The 27995-nt window shown below is 45.4% G+C and overlaps 1 protein-coding gene across 1 annotated transcript in view; it reads right to left on the bottom strand.

Annotated features, from left to right (window-relative positions):
- SCAMP5 (secretory carrier membrane protein 5) overlaps nucleotides 1-27995 on the bottom strand; it is a 134774-nt gene that overhangs the window by 60628 nt on the left and 46151 nt on the right. Inside the window, exon 6 of the mRNA XM_078685118.1 lies at nucleotides 9193-9294. Within this exon, the coding sequence (XP_078541244.1) occupies nucleotides 9193-9294 (102 nt within the window). The remainder of the gene's footprint in view (nucleotides 1-9192; nucleotides 9295-27995) is intronic.

Genomic DNA, 27995 nt, shown 5'->3' on the forward strand with positions numbered 1-27995 from the left:
TGTCAGATAAAACTTCCTCAAAGTCACTTCTGCAGTCTTCTGGAACCTTAGGGATCAATGTACGCATAGAGTCCATAAGTGCGTGCACATATCTTCCCATAAGGCAAGTGGCATTTGTTGATTTTAATGCCATACTCGCGGAAGAGAAAGTTTTCTTGGCCACTTGATCCTGCTTTTTAGCTTCCTTGTCACTAGGTACTTGTGGAAAAGCACCAACTGACTTCTTTGAACATGCAGCTTGAATCACCAAACTTTCAGGAGAAGGGTGAGATGACAAAAAGGCAGGGTCCTCAGGAGCCACTCTATATCTCCTAGCCACACCTTTCGAGACAGCAGGAGCAGAAAGAGGCTTCTTCCACACCTCCATAATGGGTTCAGTCAAAGCATCATTAAATGGGAGCAATGGCTCCACAGCAGAGCTCGGAGAATGAAGAACCTCAGTTCTTAAATTCAACAGTAGGCAATGTTAAACCTAAAAGTCCCGCTGCTTTTTTCATTACCATATGATATGGCTGAACATCCTTAGACGGTGTATCAGGACCTGATGGTAATACCCACTCTGGGGAAAAATCAAGACCACTAGCCTCTGCTAGATCTTCGAAATAATTTTCATCCAGCTCACCTTCTTCCAAGTCAGGATGAGACTCACAATACCTCCGCTCTTCCAGGAGACGTTGAGCCTCTCTCCTAGATCTCTGCTTAACACGGAGTGCAGCCGGATCCACTGTCCACTCAGACGGCGCCGGAGCCGACGTCGGTATCGAATCCGAAGGTTTAGAAGGGTGCTCCAGAGATTTGCTTGGAGTGGGCGACGCCGGTGCTGGAGTCGTCGACTTCGGTCGAGCCGGCGTCGACCTCGGTGGAGCCTGGTACTGCCACAACGGGGTCGGGGCTGGCATATACGGCATGAAAGGTGCCGGGGCATAAGAGTGAGGCACACCCAAATTAAATGCCATTGGACCCATGGGACCCGAAGGCGCTCCAGAGGGGTACCATGACCTCGAGAAAACACCATACATAGCGTTGAGAAACGCCGAAGGATCCTGACCTGTAGCTCGAAAAGGTGGATGCTCAGGTCGACCTCGAGGTAGATTCGAATCTGTTTCAACAACAGGAGTCGATACCTCTTCCTCAACAGGAACTTCATCGACCTCTTCTTGAGTTGGAGACGGTGCCGGAGTCGGATCGGGAATCGGAGTCGGAGAATGAACTTGCGACTCCGAAGGCGAGGCCTCGCCTTCTTGATCTGAAATCTCTTGTGGAGGAATCACTTTCGATTTAATTTTCTTGGGTGATCGACCTCGAGTCAGACTTATCACCAGAACGACGTCGAGATTCATATCTCCTTTTCTTATGCTTCTTACGTGACCTCGAAGCATGATCCGATGAAGACTTCGAAGCCGATGCCTCTCTAGACCTTGATCTCGACCTCGACTTCTTCGAGTGGGATTTCGAAGATTTCCTATTCTTATCGGCTTTCAATTTTGCCACAAGAAGCTTAGACTCCCTTTCTCGCAGGGCCTTTGGATTCATCTTTTGGCACGACGAACACCCATCCACATCGTGGTCGGAGCTCAAACACCAAATACAGTCTTGGTGTGGGTCCGTAACGGACATCATCTTTCCACATTCTCTGCAGGGTTTAAAACCGGTCTTCTTTGTCGACATAATAAAAAGACAAAAAGTCAAGAGAACAGAGAAACGAAGAAAAACAGTAACAGAGTTACTAGAAGCTACAGAGTATACCGAAACCATTAGCGTCGACGACGCGGAAAAAAGGGAACTGATGTCATCACGCCGGCGTGGGCCTATTGTAGGCGTCAGTGACGTCAGCGGAGTCGCGAGCGATGTCGTGTCTCTGTGACGTCCGAGTCCACGTCGGCGCGAGGCTACAAAAAGAATTTCCGAATGTTGCTGATGCAAGGGGATATTCACAAGGTGAGGAATCCACACGGCAGATGTAGCTATCAGAAAGGGTAATACTGCAATAAATGGCAGACTCTCAAACCACAAGATCACTTCCATAGTCATGGAGAATAGAAATTTTCTATAATAAAAGGTCTTCCTTCAGATAATAGAGAGGGCATGAATTAAATTTGGAAGTGTCTTTGAAGGAGGAGAACTTTGAGGTCAGTTTTGAAGGCTTGGGAGGAGGAGGTGGTCCGGAGCTGAGGCGGAAGTGAGTTCCAGATTCTCACTGCGTTGCCTGAAAAGGATTGGGCCATCGATCTTTTCTTCTTGAAAGTGGGAGGTTCAGGCAGTAGATTTTCCGCATTTCGTGATGGTCTAGAGCCTCCAAAGAGTTTCAGTTTATTCGCCAGGTAGCGAGGAGAGGAGGAGTACAAGGCTTTGTGGGTGATGCAGGCAGTCTTGTAGATAGATCTTGCCTCGATGGGAAGCCAGCAGAGGGCGGATAACATGGGTGTGATGTGGTCGCTTCTTTTGGCCCCATAAATGAAACACGCTTCTGAATGGAGAACACACTTAAGGGGGGACAGGTGGGATTTGGTGAGGGCAGAAAGAAGAGAATTGCAGTAGTCCAGTCTGGAGAGGACCAGCGATTGGACCAGGGTTTTAAGGTCATGCTCCGGGAAGAAGCGACGAATCTCCCAAAGAAGGCACAGTTGGTATCGAGCAGACTTTGCAATTGAATTAATGTGGGAGAGTAGATTGAGTTTTGTGTAGAGTATGACACCAAGGGATTTTGCGCTGTCGACAATGATGGGTTTATTGTTCAGTAGATTCATCTGGTCCATCCATGATTGAACCGGGGGAGGAGAAAGTGAGGAGGAGGAATTCAGTTTTGGAGGGATTCAGAATCAGTTGATGTGTTGACATCCAGTTTTGAATGGCGTCCAGAGTAGAGCTTAGGACGGAGAGATCGTGAGTGGAGGCAACCTTGAGGTAGATTTGAGTGTCGTCTGCGTAGAGATTATAGTGGACCCCGGATTTACTTAGGAGATTTCCCAGTTTTCCAAATAGAGATTGAACAATGTGGGTGCAAGTATAGAGCCTTGAGGAACACGTTGACCCACCGCCAAAGGAGATGAAAGACTGTCTGCTATTTTGATCATTTGGGATCTATCAGAGAGAAAGGAAGCAAACCATTTAAGCAAAGTGCCCTCCATGCCCATTCTCTGTTGAAGAGTGTTGAGGAGGGTGTTGTGATTGACAGTGTCAAAGGCTGTAGAAAGGTCAAGGAGAATTAGAAGACAAGACCCCCCCCGAATCGAGTATACGCAGCGCGTCATCAATCACTTGCAGCAGGGCTGTTTCAGTGCTGCAGTTTTGGATGAAGCCGGACTGAAAATTGTGTAGAAGATCATTGTCCTGGATATGACGAGAGAGTTGTTTCGCAACACATCTTTCTGTGATCTTCGCAAGAAAGGGTAGGTTAGTGATGGGGCAGAAGTTGTTGAGGTAATTCGCATCAGCAGTGGGCTTTTTAAGCAGAGGGGTGCCCTGCCCAGTTTTGAAGGGAACAGGAAGGGAGCATTGACAGAGGGAGAGGTTGACCAGAGTGATCCAATAGGGAAGAGAATGGGTATAGAAGTCAATGGCAATGGCACTAGGGATACAGTCAAGAGAATGGTTGGAGGGTTTTGTTTCGAGGATGCACTTGAGGAGGACATCTTCAGAGATGGGGGTCGAAGTTCTGCCAAATGGCTAGTGATTTGCGCTCCTCTGGAGGGGTAGGATGAGCGACCTGATCCACAAGTGATTTCACTTTTTCGTCAAAGAATACAGTGAAATCCGCTGCTTTCTTTGTAGAATCCTCCAACTTGGAGGTTGGGGGAGAGCAGTTAGTATTCAATGATCTTGTAAATTATTAACGGGTGGGTATGAGTGACCTTATTTGAACCTTTACCCTTTGCTGCAGTAGGTTGTCTTGATTATATATAATGCTATATCATACCTTTTGTTATAATAGAATGCTAACCATATTAAAAAGGTACTCTAAAGTAACTATAACTTGTGTCCCCATAATGCACAGTATTTCCAACAAATATGGCATTTCAGATAGGATTAGGGATGTTATAAATGTAGTTAATAAATATGGCATGAATGATTCAATATGCGAGGGCAAAAGCTGTGCGTGGCGAGGGTGCAGGTTATAGTTACTTGAAATAACTGTAAATGGGGAATTTCAGCGGTTTTGTTAGTTTCAAATAGTATGTTTGACGCGACATTTTGACCTGACTATAACATACCTCTAACCTTTGTGTTTTTTAGTGAATTTCTAAGGTTTTTCTTACTGTGATGTTAGATGTTCTTAGAATTCATGACTATAACTTCATTTAAACCTTTGTTTTCTTCAGTAAACTTATAGGATTTATTTTAATGTAAAGTAAGATGCCCATCATAATGCACAGCGGGGTCAGGATGGCGGGACTGGCTTGGCATGATCTGTTGTGCTGCCCCCATCCATGTTTGCTGCCTCTATCCCCCCCATTCTTTGACCTCCACTGCCTAAGTCCATACTCCTTTCCCCTCATCCAGCCCGGTGTGACCGTTGTTCTGCCACTGCCCTCCTCCCTGCTCCCTGCTCTCTATTGTCCGAGTCCGTTCACCTGCCCCATACCTTCAGCCCTTTATGGCCCGATGTGCTGCCCACCAGTTAGCGTGGTGCCCACTCCTCTTGTCCTCTATTACCTGAGGCTATGCCCATATTGTTGCCCTCCTGCTTAGCCTCCATGCTTAGCTTTCTGCCCCTAACCTCCTTCTTCTAGCCCTCCGATGTCTGTGTGCATGCCCCTGCCCACCATGTTCCATGGACCTGCCACTACCCCTCCTGTCTACTCTGAGTGTTCCGCTAGGCTGCCACTGCCTCTCCCACCTGCCCTGCATGGTCCGATGGTCGCCTGTCCCTGCCTCTTCCACCCTGCCTTCCATTGTTCGAGTTCCATTCCCTTATCCCCTCCTCCAGGGTCCAATTCGCTGACACTTCCTTATGCCCTCCAATCTCTGCTGTGCTGAAACTGCTCCTCCAGCCTGCCCTGCATGATCTGTTGTGAAGTCCTTTACCCCCTTCACTTGTCCTGTCTTGTCTGTGTCCAACCCAAACCTCTCCCTTGTGCCCTCCAAGGTCCTTTGTACATTGCCCACCCCCTCCCTCTTGCCCACCATGGCCGTTGTGCTGCCAATAACTCTTACCTGCCATGCATAGTCTTTTGCACTGTCACTGCCTCTTCCACCTGCCCTGCGAGGTCAGCTTGCCGTCCCTGACCCCCTCACACCTTCCCTCCATCTTCTGTGTGTATACCATTATAGTCTTAGAAACAAAATTGAGGAGGGTCTCCCTGTTGCCTTCCATGGTGCGTTGGGCTTAAAGTGCCCATCCCACCTGCCCTACATGGTCAGCTTGCTGCTCCTTCCTCCTTGCCCTCTGCTCTCCGTGTGCGGGCCCCTAGCCCCTCCCTCCTTCCTTCCACAGTCCGTTGGCATGCTCCTGCCCCCTTCCTGCCCTTCATGGTCCAATGTGCTGCAAAAGCCCCTCCTGTCTGTTCGGTATAGTCAGCTTGCTGCCCTTGCCTCTTTCCTCTCTATTTCCATGTGAATGGCCCTGTCCCCTCCCTACTGCTTCCCATGGTCCCTTGTGCTGCACTGACCTCCCGCTTGCCTTGTGTGGTTTATGGTGCTTCTGCAACCCCTGGCTCCTGCCCTGTATGGTTTGTTTGGTGCCCCTGCCCACCTCCCTCTACTGTCAGAGTTCATGGTCCTACCCCATTCTTCCTGTCCTCTGTGGTCTACTGTACCATACATGCCAACATTTTAAACTTGTAAGGAGGGATATTTTGGAGGAAAAAAAAAATCTACTAAATTGACTTTCTCCTTTGACTTGCACTGAATAAAAAGTAGATTTTAGGCAGGAGACGGCAAAATAAAAAAAATCCCTTTTAAACTTAAAAGCATCCGGCGACTCCTGCCTGAATCGTGTCAGTTAGCATGTACAGTTGTATTGCCACTCCCTCTCCTTTTTGACCTTACTGGTCTGTTGTATTGCCACAGCCTCTTGCCTGTCCTGCCTGGTTGGTTTGTTGACCCTGTCCGATCTGTACCCTGCCCTCTATGGTGCATAGTGCGGACTCTGCCCCATGCCAAAATCAAAATGAATGTGTTTTTGTGTAATCTGATTGAGCAGCATGTAAAGCACTGCAATACTATTGGGTCAAGTCCACGATATATAAAACTCCCTAATTTCCTCATTTACTGAAATATACTTCGTAGAAAATGCTTTCAGTTTTCCACTTCAATTCTATCAATATGGCATTCAGATGTGCCACACTTCTGGCATACATTCAGAATGTCAGCACTCTAGTTGCTCATTAGAACACTGGTGAAGCTGCTAATCACCAGGGAGTTAACTGGCAGTTTGCTGCATGTGTTGAAAGTGCATATTAAAGTCTGTATGTCATAATGTTTTAATGAAATGGAAGAGGAAGATCTTTCATTTAAAATGTGTACTAATTGTGCTTTCTACAGCACAAACCATAATTTCTATGACAAAAAAACACCCTCATTTTGTTCCTTTCTAAATGAAATGTTTTACGTTTTACCAGTTTGATTCAATCAATATGGCATCAAGTGTGCCCACTTTTGTCAGAAATAAGACTGCTAGCACTCTAGTTGTTCTTTAGAACACCCTGGAAGGCTCCAGTAGAACCAAGGGGAATCAACTGATAGGCTGCTCCTGATGAAATTACACGTTTTACTGAGAATGTCAGACTTCATTCTCATAAGGGTGAGAAACATAGGGTGAATGTACAGAAAATATGCTCTCATTTTAGCCTCTGGGGCACCTTCCCTAACCTCTATGAGAAAATCATGAGAAAACAGTTCTCAGACTTCATTCTCATAAGGGTGAGAAACATAGGGTGAATGTACAGAAAATATGCTCTCATTTTAGCCTCTGGGGCACCTTCCCTAACCTCTATGAGAAAATCATGAGAAAACAGTTCTCTCAAATATGATTCAAGAAATCCCAGCAGGTGGTCAGCATTTTTCACAGGATAAAATATTCACATAACACAGCATAATTCTTTACACGAATATGGTACCACCAATAAATAATTGATATTGTAACTAAAATCTATTATCATTCTTTATATGTGCTTCTTTCTGTGACCCTCAAAACCTGACATTCACTACAATGCATTTCAATTGGGAGCAGTGCTTAATTTGCAAAACAAATAAGCGCCAGTGCTCTCGTCAAGAGGCCACTGTACCACACATTGCCCCTGCCAGTGTGGCCAATGAGAGTAACACCACAAGTACTTACATTCACACTCCTACAAGAGTGACATTTAGGACTATTTCTGGCCACCAAAGCTATAAGAATGTTGTGGGTAGCAGTATACATTAAAATTAATATTACCCGAGTTAATAATTAACTGTTGTTGTGTCATCAATAAATTAGCCAGAGAGCGCCACCTTCTGGCAGACTATCACAGGCCCCGGTGCTGACAATTAAGTGACGGTGCCGAGCACCTGAAACCACTGGCTCAAATTAAGCACTTATTGGGACAATGGGGAAATAGCTTTTACAACACAGCCATTAACACACATTACCTTTACCACACATCCATTACATGGCATATGCCTTTAGCACACAAGCCTTTACAATGAAAATGTAAGTATTTCACAGGTAAGTGTATTATATATAATTTGGACCCTACCTATTATGACCCTTCTGTACCCCTACCAATATATGCTATTCTGTAATACACAAAGTGAATGAAATACCTTTCTTTTTGTAAGCTTGTTTTTCATTTGGTTTGTTACTTATAATTTGTTTTTTAGTCAATTTAATAGACTTGTGCATTTGCTTTAATGCAGTTAAACACTAGATCATGTTTAATTCTTAAAATTTGATCTTTGCGTCATGTATCATATATGCCTAAATATCTAGACTAAACATACTGTTTTATGAATGATCCCTTGTTGGCCATAGACTTTAGTTGGTTCTGTTACCCAGTGGTGGCCGGCACCGATCGGGGGCAGGGGACGCATCTCTACTGGCCAAAACAGGATGCACCAGGCTCCCCATAGCCAATCACAATACTTCAAAGCAGCATTGTGACTGGCCTGAGCGCAATGGTTAGGCACTCAGACAGGCAGTGGGAGCCTGGGCATGTTATCCACCAAGGCTGTAATGCAGCCTGTGTGGAGAACACGCAAAGTGTGCAGGAATGTTTGGCCGTCCTGACACTTGGAGTGGGCAAACCACTCCTCCCCTTGCTCCTGTGTGAGCAGCCCAGCCCCCCCCCCCCCCGGCCAAGAAACTGCTGCAGCAGGAAAACATAAAATGAGAATAACATTCCGATATTAGTGCTGTATTGGCTTTGGTTTACTGTGTTGGTAAAATAAGCATGTGGCTAGTTAGAAGAGTTTCCACATAGTGTTTACATTTATTGCAAGCCATTAAAAAAGCAGTGTTATCTTAGCACCGACCTTAACCCCACGATCCACCTCTGTGACACATCCCAGCAGGTTTAATATTTCCTGTAGTGTCTTGCTTTTTAATACTGACCCAAAGACGCATAAATAAAGGTGTTCTCATACTTTAGAGCTAGTTTTTAACTTATAACACTCTTTTGCACTCTCAGCCTACCTCCATACCCCAATCTTATTAAAGGGTATTAATTATACCTCTAAAACATCCATTGTGGTCCTCCCTCTCAGTGAAGGGGTTGTAACCTGCCCCGTGATTAGGTATGATGGTTTGAGGAGGATCCAGATGGTGAAGCATGCCACCTATGCTGGGTGAGGGAAATCGTCCTTTAAAAGGAATACTTCATTACAGCTAGGTTATTCTGGTATGAAAAAAATCTTTTTTGTCTTGACCCAGCTGTTTCATTGTGTTGCATTGGGGAGTTAATTCCTTCTGGTCTTTAAATCTCCTCTGGCCCTCTTCTATGATTTGGTTAATTTACTGGCAGCCATTAAAAAGGCATTTTTATCTTAGATCCTACTTTACCTACAGCATCTCTTCTATTGAGGAAATTACAATATAAGTCTATATTTTCCACATCCCACTGTATTTAAGTAACACTCTACATCTGATGACGCGTGTATCCACCACAAATAAATATGCAATGCATGTAAAAGTCACACAAACTCAAGCATTGTATTCTCCTTTCACATTCCATCATCCAAACCCCCCATTTTAGAATTCAAAATTAGACTCCTTACCAAACTCCCCAACCAGGAATGCCCACAGCCTGTATGATGCTGATCACTGTCTGTGCCATAAATGTGAAGAAAAACGCCATGAAATTGAAGGAGCTGTCCGTCCTGCAGCAAGAGCAAAAGCAAACTCTTTAGCACAGACACTCAAACTGCTTATCTACTGATAAATGAACAATTATGTTCTTTGGATTTCAAGGAACTCTTAGCCCTGTTCGTCCACCTAAACAACTGGTTGAGAATACAATCAGATTAAATATAGGACCAAATAAGCATCTCTAAGAAAAAACACGTTACTTTAAAATCTTCAGTGGGGCCCATATTCAACTATCCTTCAGTAGCGAAAGGCCCCTTTCCCCATCGATACGTCCCAATTTGACTTACCATTTTTCTGGATTCTGTCTCCAAGCCCCTCAGAGATTCAAGACTAAACAAAGCATTGACATCTTCAGGCACAATTGATGAATTTTCATAGGGAGGCAGAGTAGAATTGGTTAGAGTATGTTGGACTCATAATATTTAATTTTCTTAGTCTGGAGTCATGCTCTACCGACATGTAAACTGATCAAGAAACAGATTAAAAAGTCCAGAAATTCAGGAACAACCGCATATGCCCAACCTGAATTAAAGCAAATACATTGTACAGCACTTTCTGGGGAAAATCTGCATCTGCAATAGTGAGTAATGCCAGCATATGTAGCCTTCTCATTAGTGCACTGCAGTTGTTGGATGTGAAAGTGTATTTAAAACCACCTTTGCTGCTTTTGCTCTTATGGTTAAATGATTATGCCTCAGAGGAGCTTGAATGCTTCCTTATTCACAAGGATTTTGAAATTCATGAGGCTATCCTCCCTCTAACAGTGGTAGTGCTTTTAAAATAAAGGTTCAATTTTCTGGAATATACAGTTTTCCTAAACCTTCCTTTGTAGAGAAAGCTTGGAAAGTGGGCATGAAGTCAGGAAGGATTAGTTACTTACCTGTAATCCTAGTTCTCTTCCAGGGGTATCCTCATCAAAGTCATAAGCATTAGAATATTCCCGCCCATGTGCGGGACCCCGGAAACACTATATTATATGTGCCCCACATATATATACTCATATATATATAAATACATATATATATATATATAACATGCAATAGCAGCCAATAAAAACAGAGCTGAAATATGCTGTGTAGAATTTCCACCATACATGTAATAATAATAATAAGCATTAGAAACATGAGAAACAACACAAAGTTTGTTTTAGAAACTGTTTTAATGCTCAGAAAGCAGTAGAAATTCTTATAACTCACTGGAAGCATAGAAAGCTCCCAGGCTGCATTGCAAACACACAGTCTAAAAAGACTGAAAAGCTAACCTGTAGCTACATAGCAATAAACTGACACCGTGCCTTTAAGGCACTCATGACCCCCAGTATCCCATCATGCCTCAGGGGTGACAGTTACGTCAGTTGTTCTTTTCGGAGACTGAAAATAAACCCAATAACAAATAGGTTAACCATATCTCCTTATTAAAGAATGTCCTTTGCCCGGGGAGGCGGGAGGGTTGCTTATGACTTTGATGAGGATACCCCTGGAAGAGAACTAGGATTACAGGTAAGTAACTAATCCTTCTCTTCCAGGGGATCCTCATCAATAGTCATAAGCATTAGAATAGAATAGCGAGCCTCACCTCATCTCCCTGCGGGCAAAGGAGTAACAATACAGTAATAAACCATATTAAGCCTAGTATTCACTAAGCTTGTACAGGCCGTAGGCTACCCAAATAGATTCCTCAAAGAGGCTTGTCCCACTTGAGTATCGGCCCTGGAATCAGACTCGAGACAGTAATGTCTCGTAAAGGTATGAACTGATTTCCAAGTTGCAGCCTTGCATATCTCTGACATTGGAATGTCGTGCAAGAAGGCTACTGTAGCGGCCTTCCCTCTAGTGGAATGCGCTTTGGGTGACTGCAACAAAGGCTTGCCTGCAATCTGATAAGCCAATTTAATGCAAGAGACAATCCATCTCGCGATGGACCTCTTGGCCGCTGGAAAACCTGTTCGCATTGAACCATAGTTCACAAACAGTTGATCCGTTTTCCTAATCCCTTTGGTCATTTCCAAATAGAACTTGAGCACTCTTTTAAGATCTAAGGAGTGAAGTGACCGCTCGGCTGGGGTCGTAGGATTTGGAAAAAATGAAGGGAGGGAAATGGACTGATTTATATGAAAATCAGAGATGACTTTAGGTAGGAAAGCTGGATGAGCCCTTAGGACTACCCTATTGTGATGAAAGATAGTGTATGGTTCTTTCGCACAGAGAGCTTGAATCTCGCTGACTCTGCGAGCAGAGGTAATCGCCACCAAAAAGGCCGCCTTCCAAGAGAGATGTTGCAAAGAGGCCTTGTGGATGGGCTCAAAAGGTGGTGACATTAACCTGGATAGCACCAGGTTTAATTCCCATGGAGGAGAAGGATTTCGCACAGGGGGATACACTTTCTTCAACCCCTGGAGGAAGTCCTTAACCACTGGAACCTGAAAGAAAGAAACCTGATCTGGTGATTTTCTGTATGCTACTATGGCTGACAAATGCACCCTAATAGAAGCGTATTTCAAACCAGCAGTAGCTAGGGAAAGGAGGTATGGCAAGATGACGTCCTCCTGTGCTTTAGTCGGATCAAGGTGATGATCCCTACACCATAGGAAAAACCGCTTCCACTTAAACGCATAGGACGTTCTCGTGGAAGGTCTCTTAGCCTCCTTTAAAATGTTCATGCACTCAGGAGGCAAGTTCAAATGTCCATATTGCAGGACCTCAGGAGCCATGCTGTTAGGTTCAATGATGGGAGGTTGGGATGCATTATCCTCCCGTTCATTTTGCTCAACAGGTCCGGCCTGCAAGGGAGTCGTCTGTGTGGACACACAGACAGATGTAGAAGGTCCGGGTACCACCACTGCCGCGGCCAATCCGGAGCTATCAGGATCATTCCCATGTTCGACCTGCAGAGCTTGGAAACTACTCTCGGAATCAGAGCCAGGGGAGGAAACGCGTAAGCGAACGCCCCTGACCAATCCATCAGCAGAGCATTCCCCTGAGTCCCTGGCCGGTGGAACCTGGACGCGAAGGCGTGGCATTTGGAGTTTGTCGTCTGCAAACAAATCTATGGTTGGACGACCCCAGCAACGAAAAAGCTCTTCCACCACATCGTCGTTTAGCACCCAGTCTGGCTGATCTTCGAAGTGCCTGCTGAGTGCGTCTGCTTTTACGTTCAACTCGCCTGGCAGGTGCACCGCCACTATCGTGAGGCCTCGAGAGAGGAGCCAATGCCAGATTGCCTGAGCCTCTCGAGACAGAGGGCGAGATCTTGTGCCTCCTTGTTTGTTCAGATAGAACATGGTGGTCGTGTTGTCCGTCTGAACTAGGACTGAGTTGGACTCTATCGCTGGTAAAAACGCTTTGAGAGCCAGGAATACCGCTCTGAGTTCCAGCATATTGATGTGGTATGTCTGCTCCTGCGCAGACCACAGGCCTTGAATCTGAAGCGGACCCATATGCGCTCCCCAACCTTGTAGAGAGGCATCCGTCACTATCGACTGGTTTGGAAGAGGCTGGTGAAACCGAACCCCCACCAGCAGATTCTTTCTCCGTGTCCACCATTTGATGGCGTCTTTCGTCGCTTGGGAGAGCTTGATGCGATCCTCCCAAAGACCTGTCGCCTGGTCCCATTGATCCTCCAGGGCCTGCTGTAGAGGCCGCATTCTCAGCCTTGCGTTTGGGATGAGAAAGATGCAGGATGCCATGGAACCCAGCAGGGATGCGACTTGTCGGGCTGTTGGAAGCCAAGAGTCTATCAGAATTCCACATTTCTGGTTCAGGGAAAAAAGTCTCTCCTCCGAAGGAAACGCTTTTCCCACTTTTGTGTCCAGAACGGAGCCTAGGTAGTGAATTGACTGTGTAGGCCGCTGGACTGACTTCTCCAGATTCACATGGAGACCGAGCCTGTGCAATTGGAGAAGACACAGATGTAGATCGTGCTTTACCCGCACTGGAGACGGACCTTTTAGGAGCCAGTCGTCCAAGTATGGGTATAGGAAGAGTCCCTTCTTGTGCAGAAAAGCCGCCACCACCGCCATGCATTTGGTGAAGACTCGTGGTGCGGACTTGAGACCGAAGGGTAGCACCGTGTACTGATAGTGTTTGTTCCCTACGACAAACCTCAAGTACTTGCGATGTTGTTGAGCAATTGGGATGTGAAAGTACGCATGTTGCAAGTCCACCGAACACATCCAATCTCCGACTTGAAGATGTGGGCATATTTGGTGAAGAGCCAGCATGCGGAACTTTTCTCTGATGATGATCTTGTTTAGAAGTCGTAGATCGAGTATTGGTCTGAACTTTTCCTCCTGATCTTTTTTGGGGACAAGAAAGTACCTGGAGTAAACTCCCTTTCCTCTTTGAGCGAGAGGAACCTCCTCTATCGCTCGCTTTTGTAGTAGGACTGTTACCTCTCTTCGGAGCAAGCTTAGTTGGTGAGGGGAAGCGCTCTTTGGAGGTATGTTCTTTGGAGGAGCAAGGAAACGTAGTTTGTATCCATTGCGCAGTATATTCAGCTCCCACTGATCCTTGGTGATGCTGACCCACTCTGCCAGGTGTTGTGAAGCACTTCCTCCCACTGGAGTGGGCAACGGCGCCAGAGGAAGCCACTGATCAGGCTTTTCCTCCTCTTGTAGTGGTAGAGGATTGTTGATGACCTCCTCTACCTCTGCCAGGTTTACCTCGAAACTGGGGTTTTCCTTGGGCTTTACTTTGGGACCATTGAGGGGTTTGAACCCTCTGTTGAGCCCCTCTCCCCCTGTTGGGCTTGAAACGACGCTGGAACTCTTTCTTCTTTTCCAAGCCCACCGCTTTCACTGTGTCCAGTTCCGTCTTCATTCGGGTCATTTCTTCGTCCGCATGCTCACCGAAAAGAGCGGAACCCGAAAAGGGGAGATTAAGGATGAGATGTTGAGCATCCGGCTTCAGGCCTGTCAAGCGCAACCATGCCGATCTCCTGGCACACACCCCATGAGAATAGGAATGCGCCGACAGGACAGCACCATCCGCAGCCGTGCTTATCATCTGATTCGCCACCAGACATCCTTCAGTCACGGTCTCTTCAAAGTCCTGCTGGCCTTCTTTTGGCAGCTTGGCTTTGAACCTTTCCATAGAGTCCCATAAGGCTCTGTCGTACCGACCCAGAAGTGCAGCCGCACTAGAAACCTTAAGAGTCGACGCAGCTGAGTTGCAAACTTTGCGACCCCAGGAGTCTTGCGTCTTGCTGTCCTTGTCTGGGGGGACGGAAGAAGAACCTGCCACTGCGTGTGTCATCCTCGCCGCCGCCACAATAACAGAGTCTGCTGGCGGGTCCGATCTTACAAAAACCGGGTCAGAAGAGGCCGGTTTGTATTTCTTTTGGATGCGGGCTGGCACCGCTCTGATAGCCGCCGGAGTTAGGAATACCTCCTTGACAGGATCTATAATCCCCGGAACTAATGGCAGTAGAGGACGGGTGATCGCCTTTTTGTGTAAAGTCTCAAAAATGACTGTCGTGGTAACCTGAGGGACAGACATTTCAATGTTCAGCTTCTGAGCTCCTCTTTGCAAGACGTCCAGATACGTGCCAATGTCATCCACTGGGGAGGATCGGGACATAGGACTGTCCGTCAAAGTAGGGGAGTAGTCCCTCTTGGAAGACCTGGTAGAAGAGGCAGAGGAAGTAGACTGAGTTCGTCGACGTCTACGGTGGACACTGTGCCTCCTCTCTTTGGATTGTTTCGAACGCACTTCTCGTCTAGGAGAGCGAGACCTGACCCGCTCCTCTGGGTCTTTTCTGGGAGATCGGGTCCTTCTGGGAGATCTAGTTGGTGTTCTCACCGGAGATTTGCGCCTGGGAGGGCTACGCTTGTCCATCTCCTCCACTAGATCCTGAAGAGGAGACCTGTGCTGCGGGCTGGCGTAGTCCTGCATACGTTTTGCAGCCCCAGAATCTCTCCAATGATCCAAAGACCTATACCATCTAGGTGAAAGTCTGACTTTATCCGCCCAAGGGTCCGTCCGACGCTCAGGTGACTTGCGTACTGGACTTCTGGACTTCGAAGATGTAGTTGAGGAGCCAGAGGACCTTGAGGTGGAATGACGGGAAGCTGACTCCGTTACCATCACCACATCTGAACATCTCGACGCCGAGCGATCTTCCCTCGTGGTCGAGTGCTTTCGGGGAGTCGGCGGATCAAACAATCTTGTTTTTGAATGTCTATGCGAGGATGTATGGTCTCTCGACGTCGAGCGGCGATGAGCAGCCGCCGACGGAGTTCCACGTCTCGACGTCGAACGGTGAGTACCGGCCGTCGACGGAGCCCTCTCCCTCGACGTCGAACGACGATGCCCAGTCGTCGACGGAAGTCTCGACGTCGACGAAGCACCCTGCCTCGACGTCGAGTGACGATGTCTAATCGTCGACGGAGGTCTTTCTCTCGACGTCGAACGGTGATGATCAGCCGTCAACGGAGATTTCTGCCTCGACGTCGAATGTCTGTGCGACGACGGTGGAGGGGTATTGGACACCCTCGACGCCGAGAGCTGACGAGACACCGACGGAGACTGCATCCTCGACGCCGATCGACTCTTCCCTGTCGACGGCGGAGGGGTCTTGGTCCTCGACGCCGAACGTCGCTTCTTCGACGACGGCGGAGGAGTCACACTTCTCGACGCCGGTCGACGTCTGGATGAAGAAGGCGGAGGGGTGACCTCCCTCGACGCCGGTCGTCGCCTGGTCGACGACGGCGGTGGGGTCCTGGATCTCGACGCCGACCGTCGCCCGGTTGATGGCGGCGGAGTTCCCTTCCTCGACGTCGGACGTCGCCCGGTTGACGCCGACGGAGGGGATTTCGACGATGGAACTGGATCCTTCGACGTACCTGGTCTTCTCTTCGACGGCAAGCCCGCCGTCGACGGTAGTTTAGACGATGAATGATCCACCGGTGGTTCTTTTCTCAGCGCCGAGCCCGACGCTGAGGGTGAGGGGTGTGAAGACTTCTTTCTGGAAGATGAATGAGTCTTCTTGGAGCCCTTCCTCACCGGAGATCTTCCTCTTGATGACCTATGAGCTAGGCCATAAATGCGAATCCTCTCCCTCTCTTCTAAAGTTCTTCCTGACAGGTGTTCACAATGAGGACAGGTGCCTGGATCATGTTCCTCAGGCAGACACAGGATACAGACGTCGTGGTTGTCTGACTTGGCCTTCTTGTTGCCACAAGAAGGGCATTTGTCAAAGAGTGAAGGCATTTTCAGGAGAAAATGCTCACCAAATTGACTGAAAAAGACAGTATCTTACTTGACTAGATGTTAAATGTCGAGTAAGAACAAAAAATTGTCAAAAGTGAAGAGTTTTTCTGTCAAAAAACAGGAAAATTAGTGGAGCTGTGTAACCAGGGTCCTTCTCTGAAGGAGCCGGAAAGAACAACTGACCTAACTGTCACCCCTGAGGCATGATGGGATACTGGGGGTCATGAGTGCCTTAAAGGCACGGTGTCAGTTTATTGCTATGTAGCTACAGGTTAGCTTTTCAGTCTTTTTAGACTGTGTGTTTGCAATGCAGCCTGGGAGCTTTCTATGCTTCCAGTGAGTTATAAGAATTTCTACTGCTTTCTGAGCATTAAAACAGTTTCTAAAACAAACTTTGTGTTGTTTCTCATGTTTCTAATGCTTATTATTATTACATGTATGGTGGAAATTCTACACAGCATATTTCAGCTCTGTTTTTATTGGCTGCTATTGCATGTTATATATATATATATATATATATATATATATATATATATGTATTTATATATATATATATGAGTATATATATGTGGGGCACATATAATATAGTGTTTCCGGGGTCCCGCACATGGGCGGGAATATTCTAATGCCTATGACTATTGATGAGGATCCCCTGGAAGAGAAGAGATAGTTATAGAGTTGTACATGTGTTGCTGCCTTATGAGTCATGAACAACTTTACAATTAGAAGATGAAGGCACCAAGCTATCTCGTCTCTACCCGGGTTGACCCACACATTCAGCAGTTGTACATTGGAAATCCATAATCTCGGTCTAACTCTCTTGGCACAAAAGCAGTAGGATTTAATTTTACTTCCAGATAATGCTTCATAATGTGCTTTGTCGAATTTCCTGTGCATCTTTTCTCATTAATAATGAGCCACATAGTATTCCATACTTGCCCCTTCCAAGCACATACAAAGTTGAGGCCCTACTCTGAAAATATAATTCCATGATCTTTTATGATCTTCATTAAAACAAGTCTCTTTTAGGCTGTGAAACAGTGGGTAGAGGAAAAAAAGCTGCTTTTATTTTCAAATGAGCAATCTCTGCCAAATCCAAGGGAAGAATACATTAGTTCCCCTACAAATTGAAGCATTTATCCAGGATTAGCCAGACTCTCTCTTGATCAATGGATAATCCCATGCTGTGAGCCGCACTCTTCTCAAAAAGATGTGGCTGGCGATCAGACACCTGGAAAGACAGTTGTCTAGAAGGAATAAAGATGTAGTCTAAGGAGATTGGGAAGAACTACAGATTATATTTGTGAAGTCTCTCAAGGAAGGAATTCAAGTGCAATAGCAGGCTAGTCACTAAAGCCTTGTACTATTATTATTTGGCAGTTACAGTTACCAATTCTAGAGGACACCCAACTTCACATGTAAACTGCCTCCAAAATATGCACCGTTGTCAAAATGTGGAAATAGTACAAATGAAGAAAACGTCAAATAAAATTTTAGAAGAAGACGGATGTCTGCAAATTTCTTGGGGACTAAGAAGCATCTGAATCAAAACTTCAGATATTTCCTATTTTTTAGAGCTCAATCCAATTGTGTCTAAAGAGGTTTTGTATCTGAACTGGGGGTAGATTCAGAGTGCAAACTTTTCATAATCTTCCACACATCTGGATCTGCGAGATGAGCACCCACAGAGGAGAAAGTATGAAACTTCCACTTCTTATCCGCCACTGGGATGCATGCTACTAGATGACAAATGCTGTATTGTACTCCAAGAGGGAGTCAGGCAGATACCCTGGCCACATCCTAAAAAGTTACATTTATTTTTGCTGACCAACTGGTTTTGAAGCAAAACCTCCTCATTTGATAAAAATCCTGTTTTCAGGCAACAGAAAAGATATTAAAAGACTTTCGACCAACCACGCCCATCTGAAATTTTTATTACACCCCATCAGTGGATGGGGAGAACAGTCATATAATCAAATGGTAATTGACGAGCTTTGTAAAGAATCATGTACATTAAAGAATACTGTACATTAACATAGCGCAACTGTTCTAGCTCCAGCAGCAATGTGAATGTGGATTTGTAATTTTTGCAAAGTAGCTTTCTTCATTCCTGTATTTAGGTTTCTGAGATTTTAACAAGACAATTTTGAGGCTTTGTTAATCTGCCAGCGAGAATCCTGAAATAAATGTTTGCTTTTATTTCCTGATATTTGAAGAAGGTGAGGTTACTGTGCATGTCACCTTCCATACACAGCCATAGTCATACTTAAAATTATTGTTCTCTACAAATCTTTAGATTTACTATCTATATTTCAAGCTTTCAGTGAGGTTTAATTTAGTTCAATAACTAGACTTCATGTCAAAAGGGAAACAACATGCTGCCCTGCTTAGAGAATTTACACTTACAACTTTTGTAGAATCTGGGATGAGTATAAGGTCAAGCCAAATTGGTCAAGTCTGGGTGAAAGATCTGCTGTTCGTGCTCTGTGTCAAGAAAACCAGTGTCCATGTCCATTCTAGGGATTTTTAAAGTATTAGGATGACAAGCCATTTCAATCTGTAAGGGGTTTTCTTTTCTTATGTGACAGATGAATTTAAAGACACTACAGGAGTAGAAGTGGATAGTGTTTCAACAGAGTTGTTTTAATCTGTATGTGCAAAAACTGGTCTGACAATGCATTCCTGTAGGAATGTGATCAGGTCACCCCCACTTTTTGCCTGATATTGGATTCAATTTTGACATAAGTGCACTGGGTTCCTGTTATCTGAATCCCCAGTGCCAGATCTCTTACCCTAAAACTGTACAATTGCTCCCCCAATTGACAATACCTTTAGCATTCCCTGTAAGTCCTTAGTAAATGGTACCCCTGGTACCTAGGGCAGGGAGGCTACAGCGAGTACCTTAAGCCTACAGCATGTATTGTGCCATCCTAAGGGATTCCTCACCACACTCGTGCAAACTGCCACTGCCGGCTCCTTGACATGGGGCAGAGAAAAGTGAAGAAACCACATGGCACACCTCCTGTGTGCCATGCCTGAAAACACTGCATGTAATATAAGTAAGTCAACCCTACAGCAGGCCTTACAGCCAGGGTGCATCATATTACATGTGAGGACATATCTTCATGAGCAGACATGTCCCTGTAATGCCCATGTTCATTCTTGGACATTGCAAGTGAACAGGGAAGCCACCTTGAATATATGTACTGGGCACTGGTGAATACGAGTTCCCCACCTACATGGTGGCTTCATTTAAACTGAAGATGTTTGGTATCAAACATCTCATATTAATAAGGCCACACTGATTTCAGTAATGGATTTATTAATACATGCATCCGGAGTGCACCTTAGAGGTGCCCCCTGAAAACCTACCAACCTCTAGTGTATTGGCTGAATGGAGTAGACCAGCCTGCCACCACAGACCGGTTTCAGACTCCCTGTAGGTGAGAGCCCATGCTCTCTAAGGGCAGGAACAATGCCTGCTCCGGCTGGAGGTGTTGTTGCACCCTCCAAAGTAGATGACTAAGTAATCAGCATAAGCCTGGGTCGCATGTCAAAGGTCGGCAGAGGCCTTTGAAGTATTCTGCCGCATTTGATATGCGACCCAAAAGTTGAAATTTCACCAGCTGCCCGGACCCATGTGGCTCCAAGACAGGTGGGAAAATAAGCTAGCCTAGAGACGTTTAACCTATCAGGCTACATTCACTCCTAAAGTGACTACCTGATGTGAACACTTAAACTAGAATTCAACCTACCTGCTTTTTGGTGGGATTAGGCTCACTGGGTCAGGTTAAGCCCCCTTCCCACAGGAAGTGGTCATATTGGGGGTGTAGTCACCCTAGAGAGAAGTACTGGAGACAACACCCTTCCTCTCCTGAGCTAGAAGCCCTTAGGACCACCAGAAGACACTATAACAAAAAGATAATCAATTCCAAGAAAGAATATATAAGAGCAGAACTCGACAATGCCAAAAACAGACCACGAAAACTCTTCGAGATCTTAAAACAACAATCAGACAAACTGGCCAAATCGGCACATGAACATTCTAAGACTCCCTTAAGCGGCGAGGAATTCTCCTCATTTTTCACAGAAAAGACCAAATCGCTAGAGGTAGAGCTCTCAAATGCCGCGGCTATCCTCCCGACCCAACATATGCCGACAAATGTGGCCCTTATGACAACAGAGAGGATGAAGGCAAAAAATAAAGCGAATTGGGACACATTTGAACTATATGACCAGGTCGAGATCGCTAAAACGCTCTCGGAAATTAGACCGAACAACCATTATCATGACCCTTTACCGGCAAAGTGTGTACGAGAAATCAGCCACATCCTGGTCCCAATCTGGACCAAAATAATAAACGCGTCTCTTGCACAAGGGATCCTCCAAGACTGCCTAAAAACAGGACAAGTAGTGCCAATAATAAAAAAAAACGACTGCAGACACAACAGATCCGAATAACTATCGTCCAGTAACGAACATCCCTTTATTGGCCAAACTTATCGAGAAATGCGTGCAGAGACAATTGAATCAACACATTACCAAGTTCTCCTTACTAGACGAATGCCAATCAGGCTTCAGAGCAGGGCATAGCACGGAAACAGCGATCCTGCACATTGTCGATGACGCGCTACAAGCCCTAGACCAAAAGCAAGCTTGCCTATTGATTCTTTTAGACCTATCAGCTGCATTTGACACGGTAAATCATGAAGCATTATTGTCCAGACTACAGATCAGGATGGGATTGTCCGGAAATGTGCTGAAATGGTTTAATTCTTTTCTACGCAACAGAACACAGCGATTCCTGGTTAACCAAGCAATCTCACCCTCATGTCCTAATACAATTGGGGTCCCACAAGGCTCAACGCTATCCCCAGATCTATTCAACCTATATGTCGAACCTCTTACAGACATTCTAAGGAAATCACAGATTTCCTACCACATGTATGCAGACGACACGCAAATATACTTGAAGATTGCCAAGCTTGAGGACATTGACCTAATGAATGAGACACTAAAGATGGCTTTGGAATGGTTAACCTCTAACCATCTGAAACTAAATGCCCATAAAACAGAATTCTTGCTAATTTCACCACCAAGGAGCAACTCTGAAATAAAGGAATGGACCAAACGGCTGACGGCACTAAACTGCACCACAACGCTAGTCAACTCAGCTAAATCACTAGGAATTACGTTAGATGAAAATCTCGACATGAAAGCCCATATTAATTCAATGGCGAAAAGTGCCCGCTTCCACCTGAGTTACTTAAGAAAATTAAAACCATTCATCTCGGAAGCAGATTTAAAACTGGCTATTCAATCACTAGTTATATCAAGGATCGAATATGGTTGCTCCTCATTAGCCGGCCTACCAAAAACATCTACAGCACCACTAAAAGCCTGTCTCAACGCAGCGGCAAGACTCATCACGGGGTCTAAGAAATTTGATCATATTTCTCCTCACCTGAAAGCACTAAACTGGCTACCTTACGAGGCTAGAATTCAAATGAGGATAGCATGCATTACCCACAAAGCGGTGCACTATAACACACCAAGATATCTAGCCAAGAAAATCAAGCTATCGGGAGGAAACAGACCGAGTAGAAGTGCCAAGGAGTTATTGTTGCGGCCAGCCATCTTCCCAAAGAAAAAGTCTTATGACCGATCATTCTCTGGGGCTGCCCCTAGAGTCTGGAACTCTCTCCCTCCAAGCATCAGGAAGATTCAAAATATTGTTCAATTCAAACGGGAATTGAAAAGCCATATGTTGAAGATGTACCTTGATTAGGAAAGCCAACGGAACTCTGGGACGAATATCCTTAGTCAGATGAAGGGCGGCCATCTGCATGAACGATATCATCGATAAGGGAATGTCTCCACCCACATACCTGAACTGAACTCTGTCCTCACTGCCATCTCCTACTAGATGAACCGATAACTATGTGATAGCAGAAAACTATATAACCTCTACCTCTTCTATTTATCTATATAGATAGGGATAAGCTAAACCTTAGCCCCCTTTTACTGTTAATTGCACACGCGATTGGTATATATATATATTTTGCACCCCTTTAGCCATAAGTTCTTCTACTTCTTATAGGTTTTGTTCTATAATTCTATAATTCTATAATTGTTATTTTACTGTCAACGTGTAACCATTCTTGATGTTAAGCGCTCTGATACCCACGGGTCTTGTTTGCGCTATATAAAACACTATAATAAATAAAATAAATAAATAAAATACCTCATTGGCTCTACCGGTCACTCTCCTTAACACCCTTGAATGTAGCATTTAAGAGGCACCCCTGATGCCAGAAACGGAGCTTTGATGGGTCCAGAAGAAAAGGTCAAAGAAGAGTCACAAGAAAAGGAGAACTGAAGATTTGCTGTTTACTTCTGGTGCCTGCCTGCACCAGTCTCAACAATCGGGACCGAGTGACTCATCCTGCAGCTGAGCATCTGACGAGAACCCTGGTAGACTTCCAGCCTTTCACAAATTGATAGCAATCTACCTTGGAGTAGAGGAGCTACTCCCCTGCAGTCCGCAGGCACAGAAGACAGAGATTCCGATTTAGCATGTTGCAGCGCTCTGGCTAATCTGATGCTGCAGCCGCCCAGGTTGAGGTACCTACGCTCCCGAAGGTTAGATCGGTCATCCCCACCAGGACTGCCTGGAGCCGCACAGCACCATTACCTGGGGTACAGGACCGCTCGCAGCAAACAAAGCCTGTAAGAATCCAATCCGGATGCCCACTGCACCGAGGTGGAGCAGCCGTCAAAGGATGACAGCATCGCAGAGACCAAGTTCCAGAGTGGACCAGCTGTCCAAATTTTGGCACGCTCAAGTGGCGAGGCCGACAACTGCGAGGGCTTTTAACACACTGAGCCCAACTGACCTATCCACTCTGCACCAGAGAACTTCAGCCTGGGTACCAGGGAATAGACTTTGGTTTCTTGCACTCAGGACCCTTGTGACCTGAGCCCACTCTAGTGAACTCCCAGACTTGTCCCCAAATCTCCCTCTGCAGCCTATTTTAGGATGCACCCCCTCTCTTCTTTGCACTGGCATAGCGCAGAAAGCTACAAACACGAGCAGTACCTCTGCACTTGTATGCCACAGGGCAGGTGTAACGTAATGACTGCTGGTGGTACCTAGGACCATGCCCCCCCCCATGTCACAAAATCCTGAAGGAGCCTCTGCCCCCCTAGAAACAGACTGTAAATAACTATGCACCATTTATCTTTTTCCCCCCTATAGGAAAGCATTTCTGCATAAAGATGAATTTATGTGAACATTTTACTTACCTGGAAAAACAGATATTTAAAAAAGTACTTACTCGATAAGGAAGTTCTTGGTATCAAAATTTAAATGAAAATAGAACCTATTTTCCTAAATTGGTCTTGGATTTATTCTTAAGTGTGTGACTTATTTTTTTTTTAGACAGTTGAAGAGTATTGTATGCATTCCAGTGTCTAGAGAGAGGAGATCCAGATTGAAGTGAGGGAGGATGGAGATAGGAATGACTCTAAAACTTAAACTAAGAACATGTTAGAAAAAGGCTTCTGGTTAGTTCTTCGGGGAACAGTCATTTAGTAGATGGTAAGGGTGAGGGATGGGACTATAATTTCTGTTCAAGGTGAAGACGTTTCTAGGCAAGGCCTGCTCTTTTGTATTCCCTTGATAACTGCTTCAGGAAGGCTATTTATAAAAATGGGATTCAAACCACCCCACTTGTGGAGCAATGCCTTCCTTGCCCATTAAGAACTTGGAATTGAAGCAAAGTACTCAGACTGCTGTGTGACCAGGCTGGTGTCTGCAAAACAGCATGTTTTCCCAGAGGAAATTTAACATCACCTGAATTGTGATCAACAAGCTGGAGGCCTGCCTACCGCCTAGAAGCTGGTCTGCCTGCTCAGAGAAGGAAGAAGCCTGCAGGTGAAGAGTATGTCCAGTATAAGGCAACTTTGTCAATGGCATGCCGAACACCCAAAGGTTGATGACTGCCACTGAAAGGGAAGCACGAGCTGACCCATATCGAGAGGGGTCTCTTGGTCTCCCATCAGGGCCCCCTCAGTGGACTGATCAGAAATCAAGCCCAGAGGTACCATGGAATGTCCACCAACCCTGTAACACCCAAAGGCCTAGTGCCTCTTCTGCTCGAATCCAAATGAATCTAGGGGAGGAGGTGTCATGCCCATCAAACAGGCTCCTCAGTAGCAACCCTTGTGATCCCTACCTAGAAGGCACAGCTGCTAACAACTAATACCCATCAAATCCCAGGCCGTATGCTGCATATACCAGAACAGCCCTCCACCGTGCAGGCCTGTAGTCCTGTTCACCCACCACAGACCAAATTCCAGGTGAAGTCGTCATCAGTGTTGTGTCAGTGGAGCTACCGCTGAAAATGCTAGTCAGAACACCCACAAGGTGCCCACAGCAACGTCAAATGTGAACAGATCATACAGGAAAAAGAGAGCGAGAGGCACAGACTTAGGGCCTGATTACTAGGACGGTGGGACAGCTACAGACAGCACGTCGGTGGCGGTCCCACCGGCATCGTAATTGGGTTTTGAGCCTGCCACATTGGGATGGCGGGCGGATGCGTGAGACCGACCACCATGGATCTGCCGGCTCAAGGAGCCCATCGGTTCATCGGAGGAGCAGCAATTCCTGCAAGGGTGGCAGTGCCTGCCAGGCAAATCCGTAGGTATTACAATGTTCCTTTCCGCCAGCTCATTAATGGCAGTAAACCCGCCATGAAGAAGCAGGCGGAAAACGAGATTGGGGCCCATAGAGGGCCCTCCTTCCCCCCCTGGGCCTCACCTTTGGGTTTTGGGGAGGGGGAGGGCTATGGTGCCCCCCTACATATCCCTGCACTACGTGGCAGGCACCGCATGGTGCCTGCCACATAGTGAGGGATATGTGTTATGTTTTATATTTTGTACTGCGGCTTGAACTGCAGCCACCAGCACTCGCAGCATACAAAATATGGACACTGCGGCCCCCCTGGTGGTGGTTGCAACAATGTGCCCAGCGGGATCCCCGACTTGTAGTCCAGAGTTCCCATTTACGAAAGGACGGCGTTCGGACTAAAGTCTGACCGCCATCCTAATCGGGCCCCTATATTCTGCAGTAGGTGCACTGACTGTTAATCCCATTTTGGAAATGAACCATTGAACTGAACTATGAACTTCACCTGAGTAGAGGCCTAACAAACTTTACTCTTGTCTAAGCTTGGGTAGATGCTACATGAATACTAGAAGCTCTTACAATGGGGAGAGGATGCCACAGAATGTGTAAACACTTACCTTGGAATTGTAGTTGAAATAAAAACCCCAGTAGCTGGGCACCACTGAAATGTGTAGTATTACATTTTTGTATACTACTAAGATAAGTACTTGGATGAACAATGCATTGTGCACTCATTACCTCCCTGAGAAGACTTAGACTGCTCACCTCACTACTCTGAAAGTCAAGTACAGCAAGTGTACTTGGCCCAGTTTGTACAACCACAGAAGGATGGACCCCGGTGTCAAACAACTTCAAAGTCCACAGTTGGTGCTCCTGCCCGCTCTGTGCCCCTTGCTCCCAAACAAGGTCCAACAATGTCTGTATCATGCTTTGGGGGGCTTCTAAAATCATAGCCCAAACTATCCACTCGCTATGGCGAGCCAGATCTAATCAGGACTAGCTATTTTAGGGCCAACTCGCTGTTCAGGCGTGCTGACAACAGGTGTTCTGCCTGCTCATAAAGTGAATCTGGTCACATTTGCTCAGCTTTCAGAGACGGAGATCAAAATATCAAAAGTCAGTTTGTCTTCCTACATTTACTTTTCTTTCTGTGACTGAAGTTAGGGGATTTTATGAAGTGAACTGTGTGACAATTGTGCTGTGCAAAGCATGTGAAATAAAAGATTGGAAGATTTCAGGCTTTTTTCTAACACTGAAATAGCTAATAAGTGAATTGTTCAAATATATTTCACTAGTTATGAAGACACATATTTGTATTTCTGTGGTGAAAAAAAGATTTTTATAGGATCAAAAAAAATCAGAACACTATACTTGGTGATGTGCACATTTTAAATAGTTTTGCTGAAACCCAATTTCCAAACATTGTTAATGCGTTATATGGTTTCATCAATAAAACTACGTTCGTGGGAATGTTTTGTGTCCATTTTATTGGAAACATGCTATCTATAAATGACAGTGCACTACCACATCATGCTTTAGTGATATAGCTATGAAAAGTGAGCTTTTAAACATCAACTGGGAAATATTCCTGCTCCTACCCAGATGACAATGCTATTAGTGACTAAAAGTCAAGCCAGGTATTCTTTGTAGCCTATATGTGGGCTTGATTCGCATTATACATGGAGCAAATGTTTGGTCTAGTAAATAGAGTTTTTTTTGTACGGCAGAAATAGTGAATTTGCATATTTGAAGGTGATGTCTTATGTGATAATAAACAAAAAGATGGCTCCATAAGACAGATATTTGCCTAAGATTACACAATTTGAGACTACAGGTCAAATATATTACAGTTAGGTCAATTATTCAAGTTACTAGACTTGCAAGTCTGAATCTAGATCCAATTGAACAGGAAGCCCTTCTGTGAATACAAGAATGTTGGATTCACTGAGATATGAAAACAAAATCAAAAAGCCTGCGGAGACTTTCTCGTCAGATGAACAAAAGATAGAAGCGCAAGTTCTATTTGGCAATGATGGAGGTATTTCTGTGCCAACACGAGGCGTTCCTATTACCCAATTTAATGCTGCTTAACTTACCATCCTTCAAACCTAGATCTACTAATGTCTACAATAAGCATTAACTCATTGGGCCGTCTTGCCAGCTTTTAGTACGTTTTCAGTGTTTCCTTGAAACGTGCATTATAATATATTAATTAGTTTCCAATCATTTGTTAAAACAGAATTTGTTTTGCCTGAAGGTTAGTGCTCTTTAGGAAGTTATTTTCAAAAGGATATATTTTAACAAAACTGCAGATATTTTACCATTTATGAATATCATAAGAGATCTGTGATGTAGAATTGAAGCTACTGTACAATCACCACATTTAGCTTACTGCATCCTAAATTAAGTGCGGCATCAAACAACAACACAGTAAAGGAGTTGAAGCTGTAATAAAATATTTCATGATACTTAGACAAAGTGCATGCACTGAACCCAGTAAGCGGGCCAACCTGAAGGACAAGCCCTCAGCTGGCCTCCATGCTTCGGTTGCACATGCACTCACTTAGGGTTACTGCACGCTGCATTCCATTTCTTCTATTTACATTCCAGAAGAAAACAAACTGCAATCTGGCCTTTTCCAGCTCCCCCTTCCCGCCTCAGAAAGTGACTGACAATTACATAACATAAATACAAGTCAGGTAAAGATGTAAGATTTCTGTTAATTGGTTAGTAGATCAATTTTCAGAAAAACATTGTTAACCCAGTTACTGCTGCAGTTTGACAAATGTCAGGGTCTCTCCCTTTACAGAAG

Source organism: Lissotriton helveticus, chromosome 3_2 (genome assembly GCF_964261635.1).
Source record: "Lissotriton helveticus chromosome 3_2, aLisHel1.1, whole genome shotgun sequence".
Classification (NCBI taxonomy): Eukaryota; Metazoa; Chordata; class Amphibia; order Caudata; family Salamandridae; genus Lissotriton; species Lissotriton helveticus.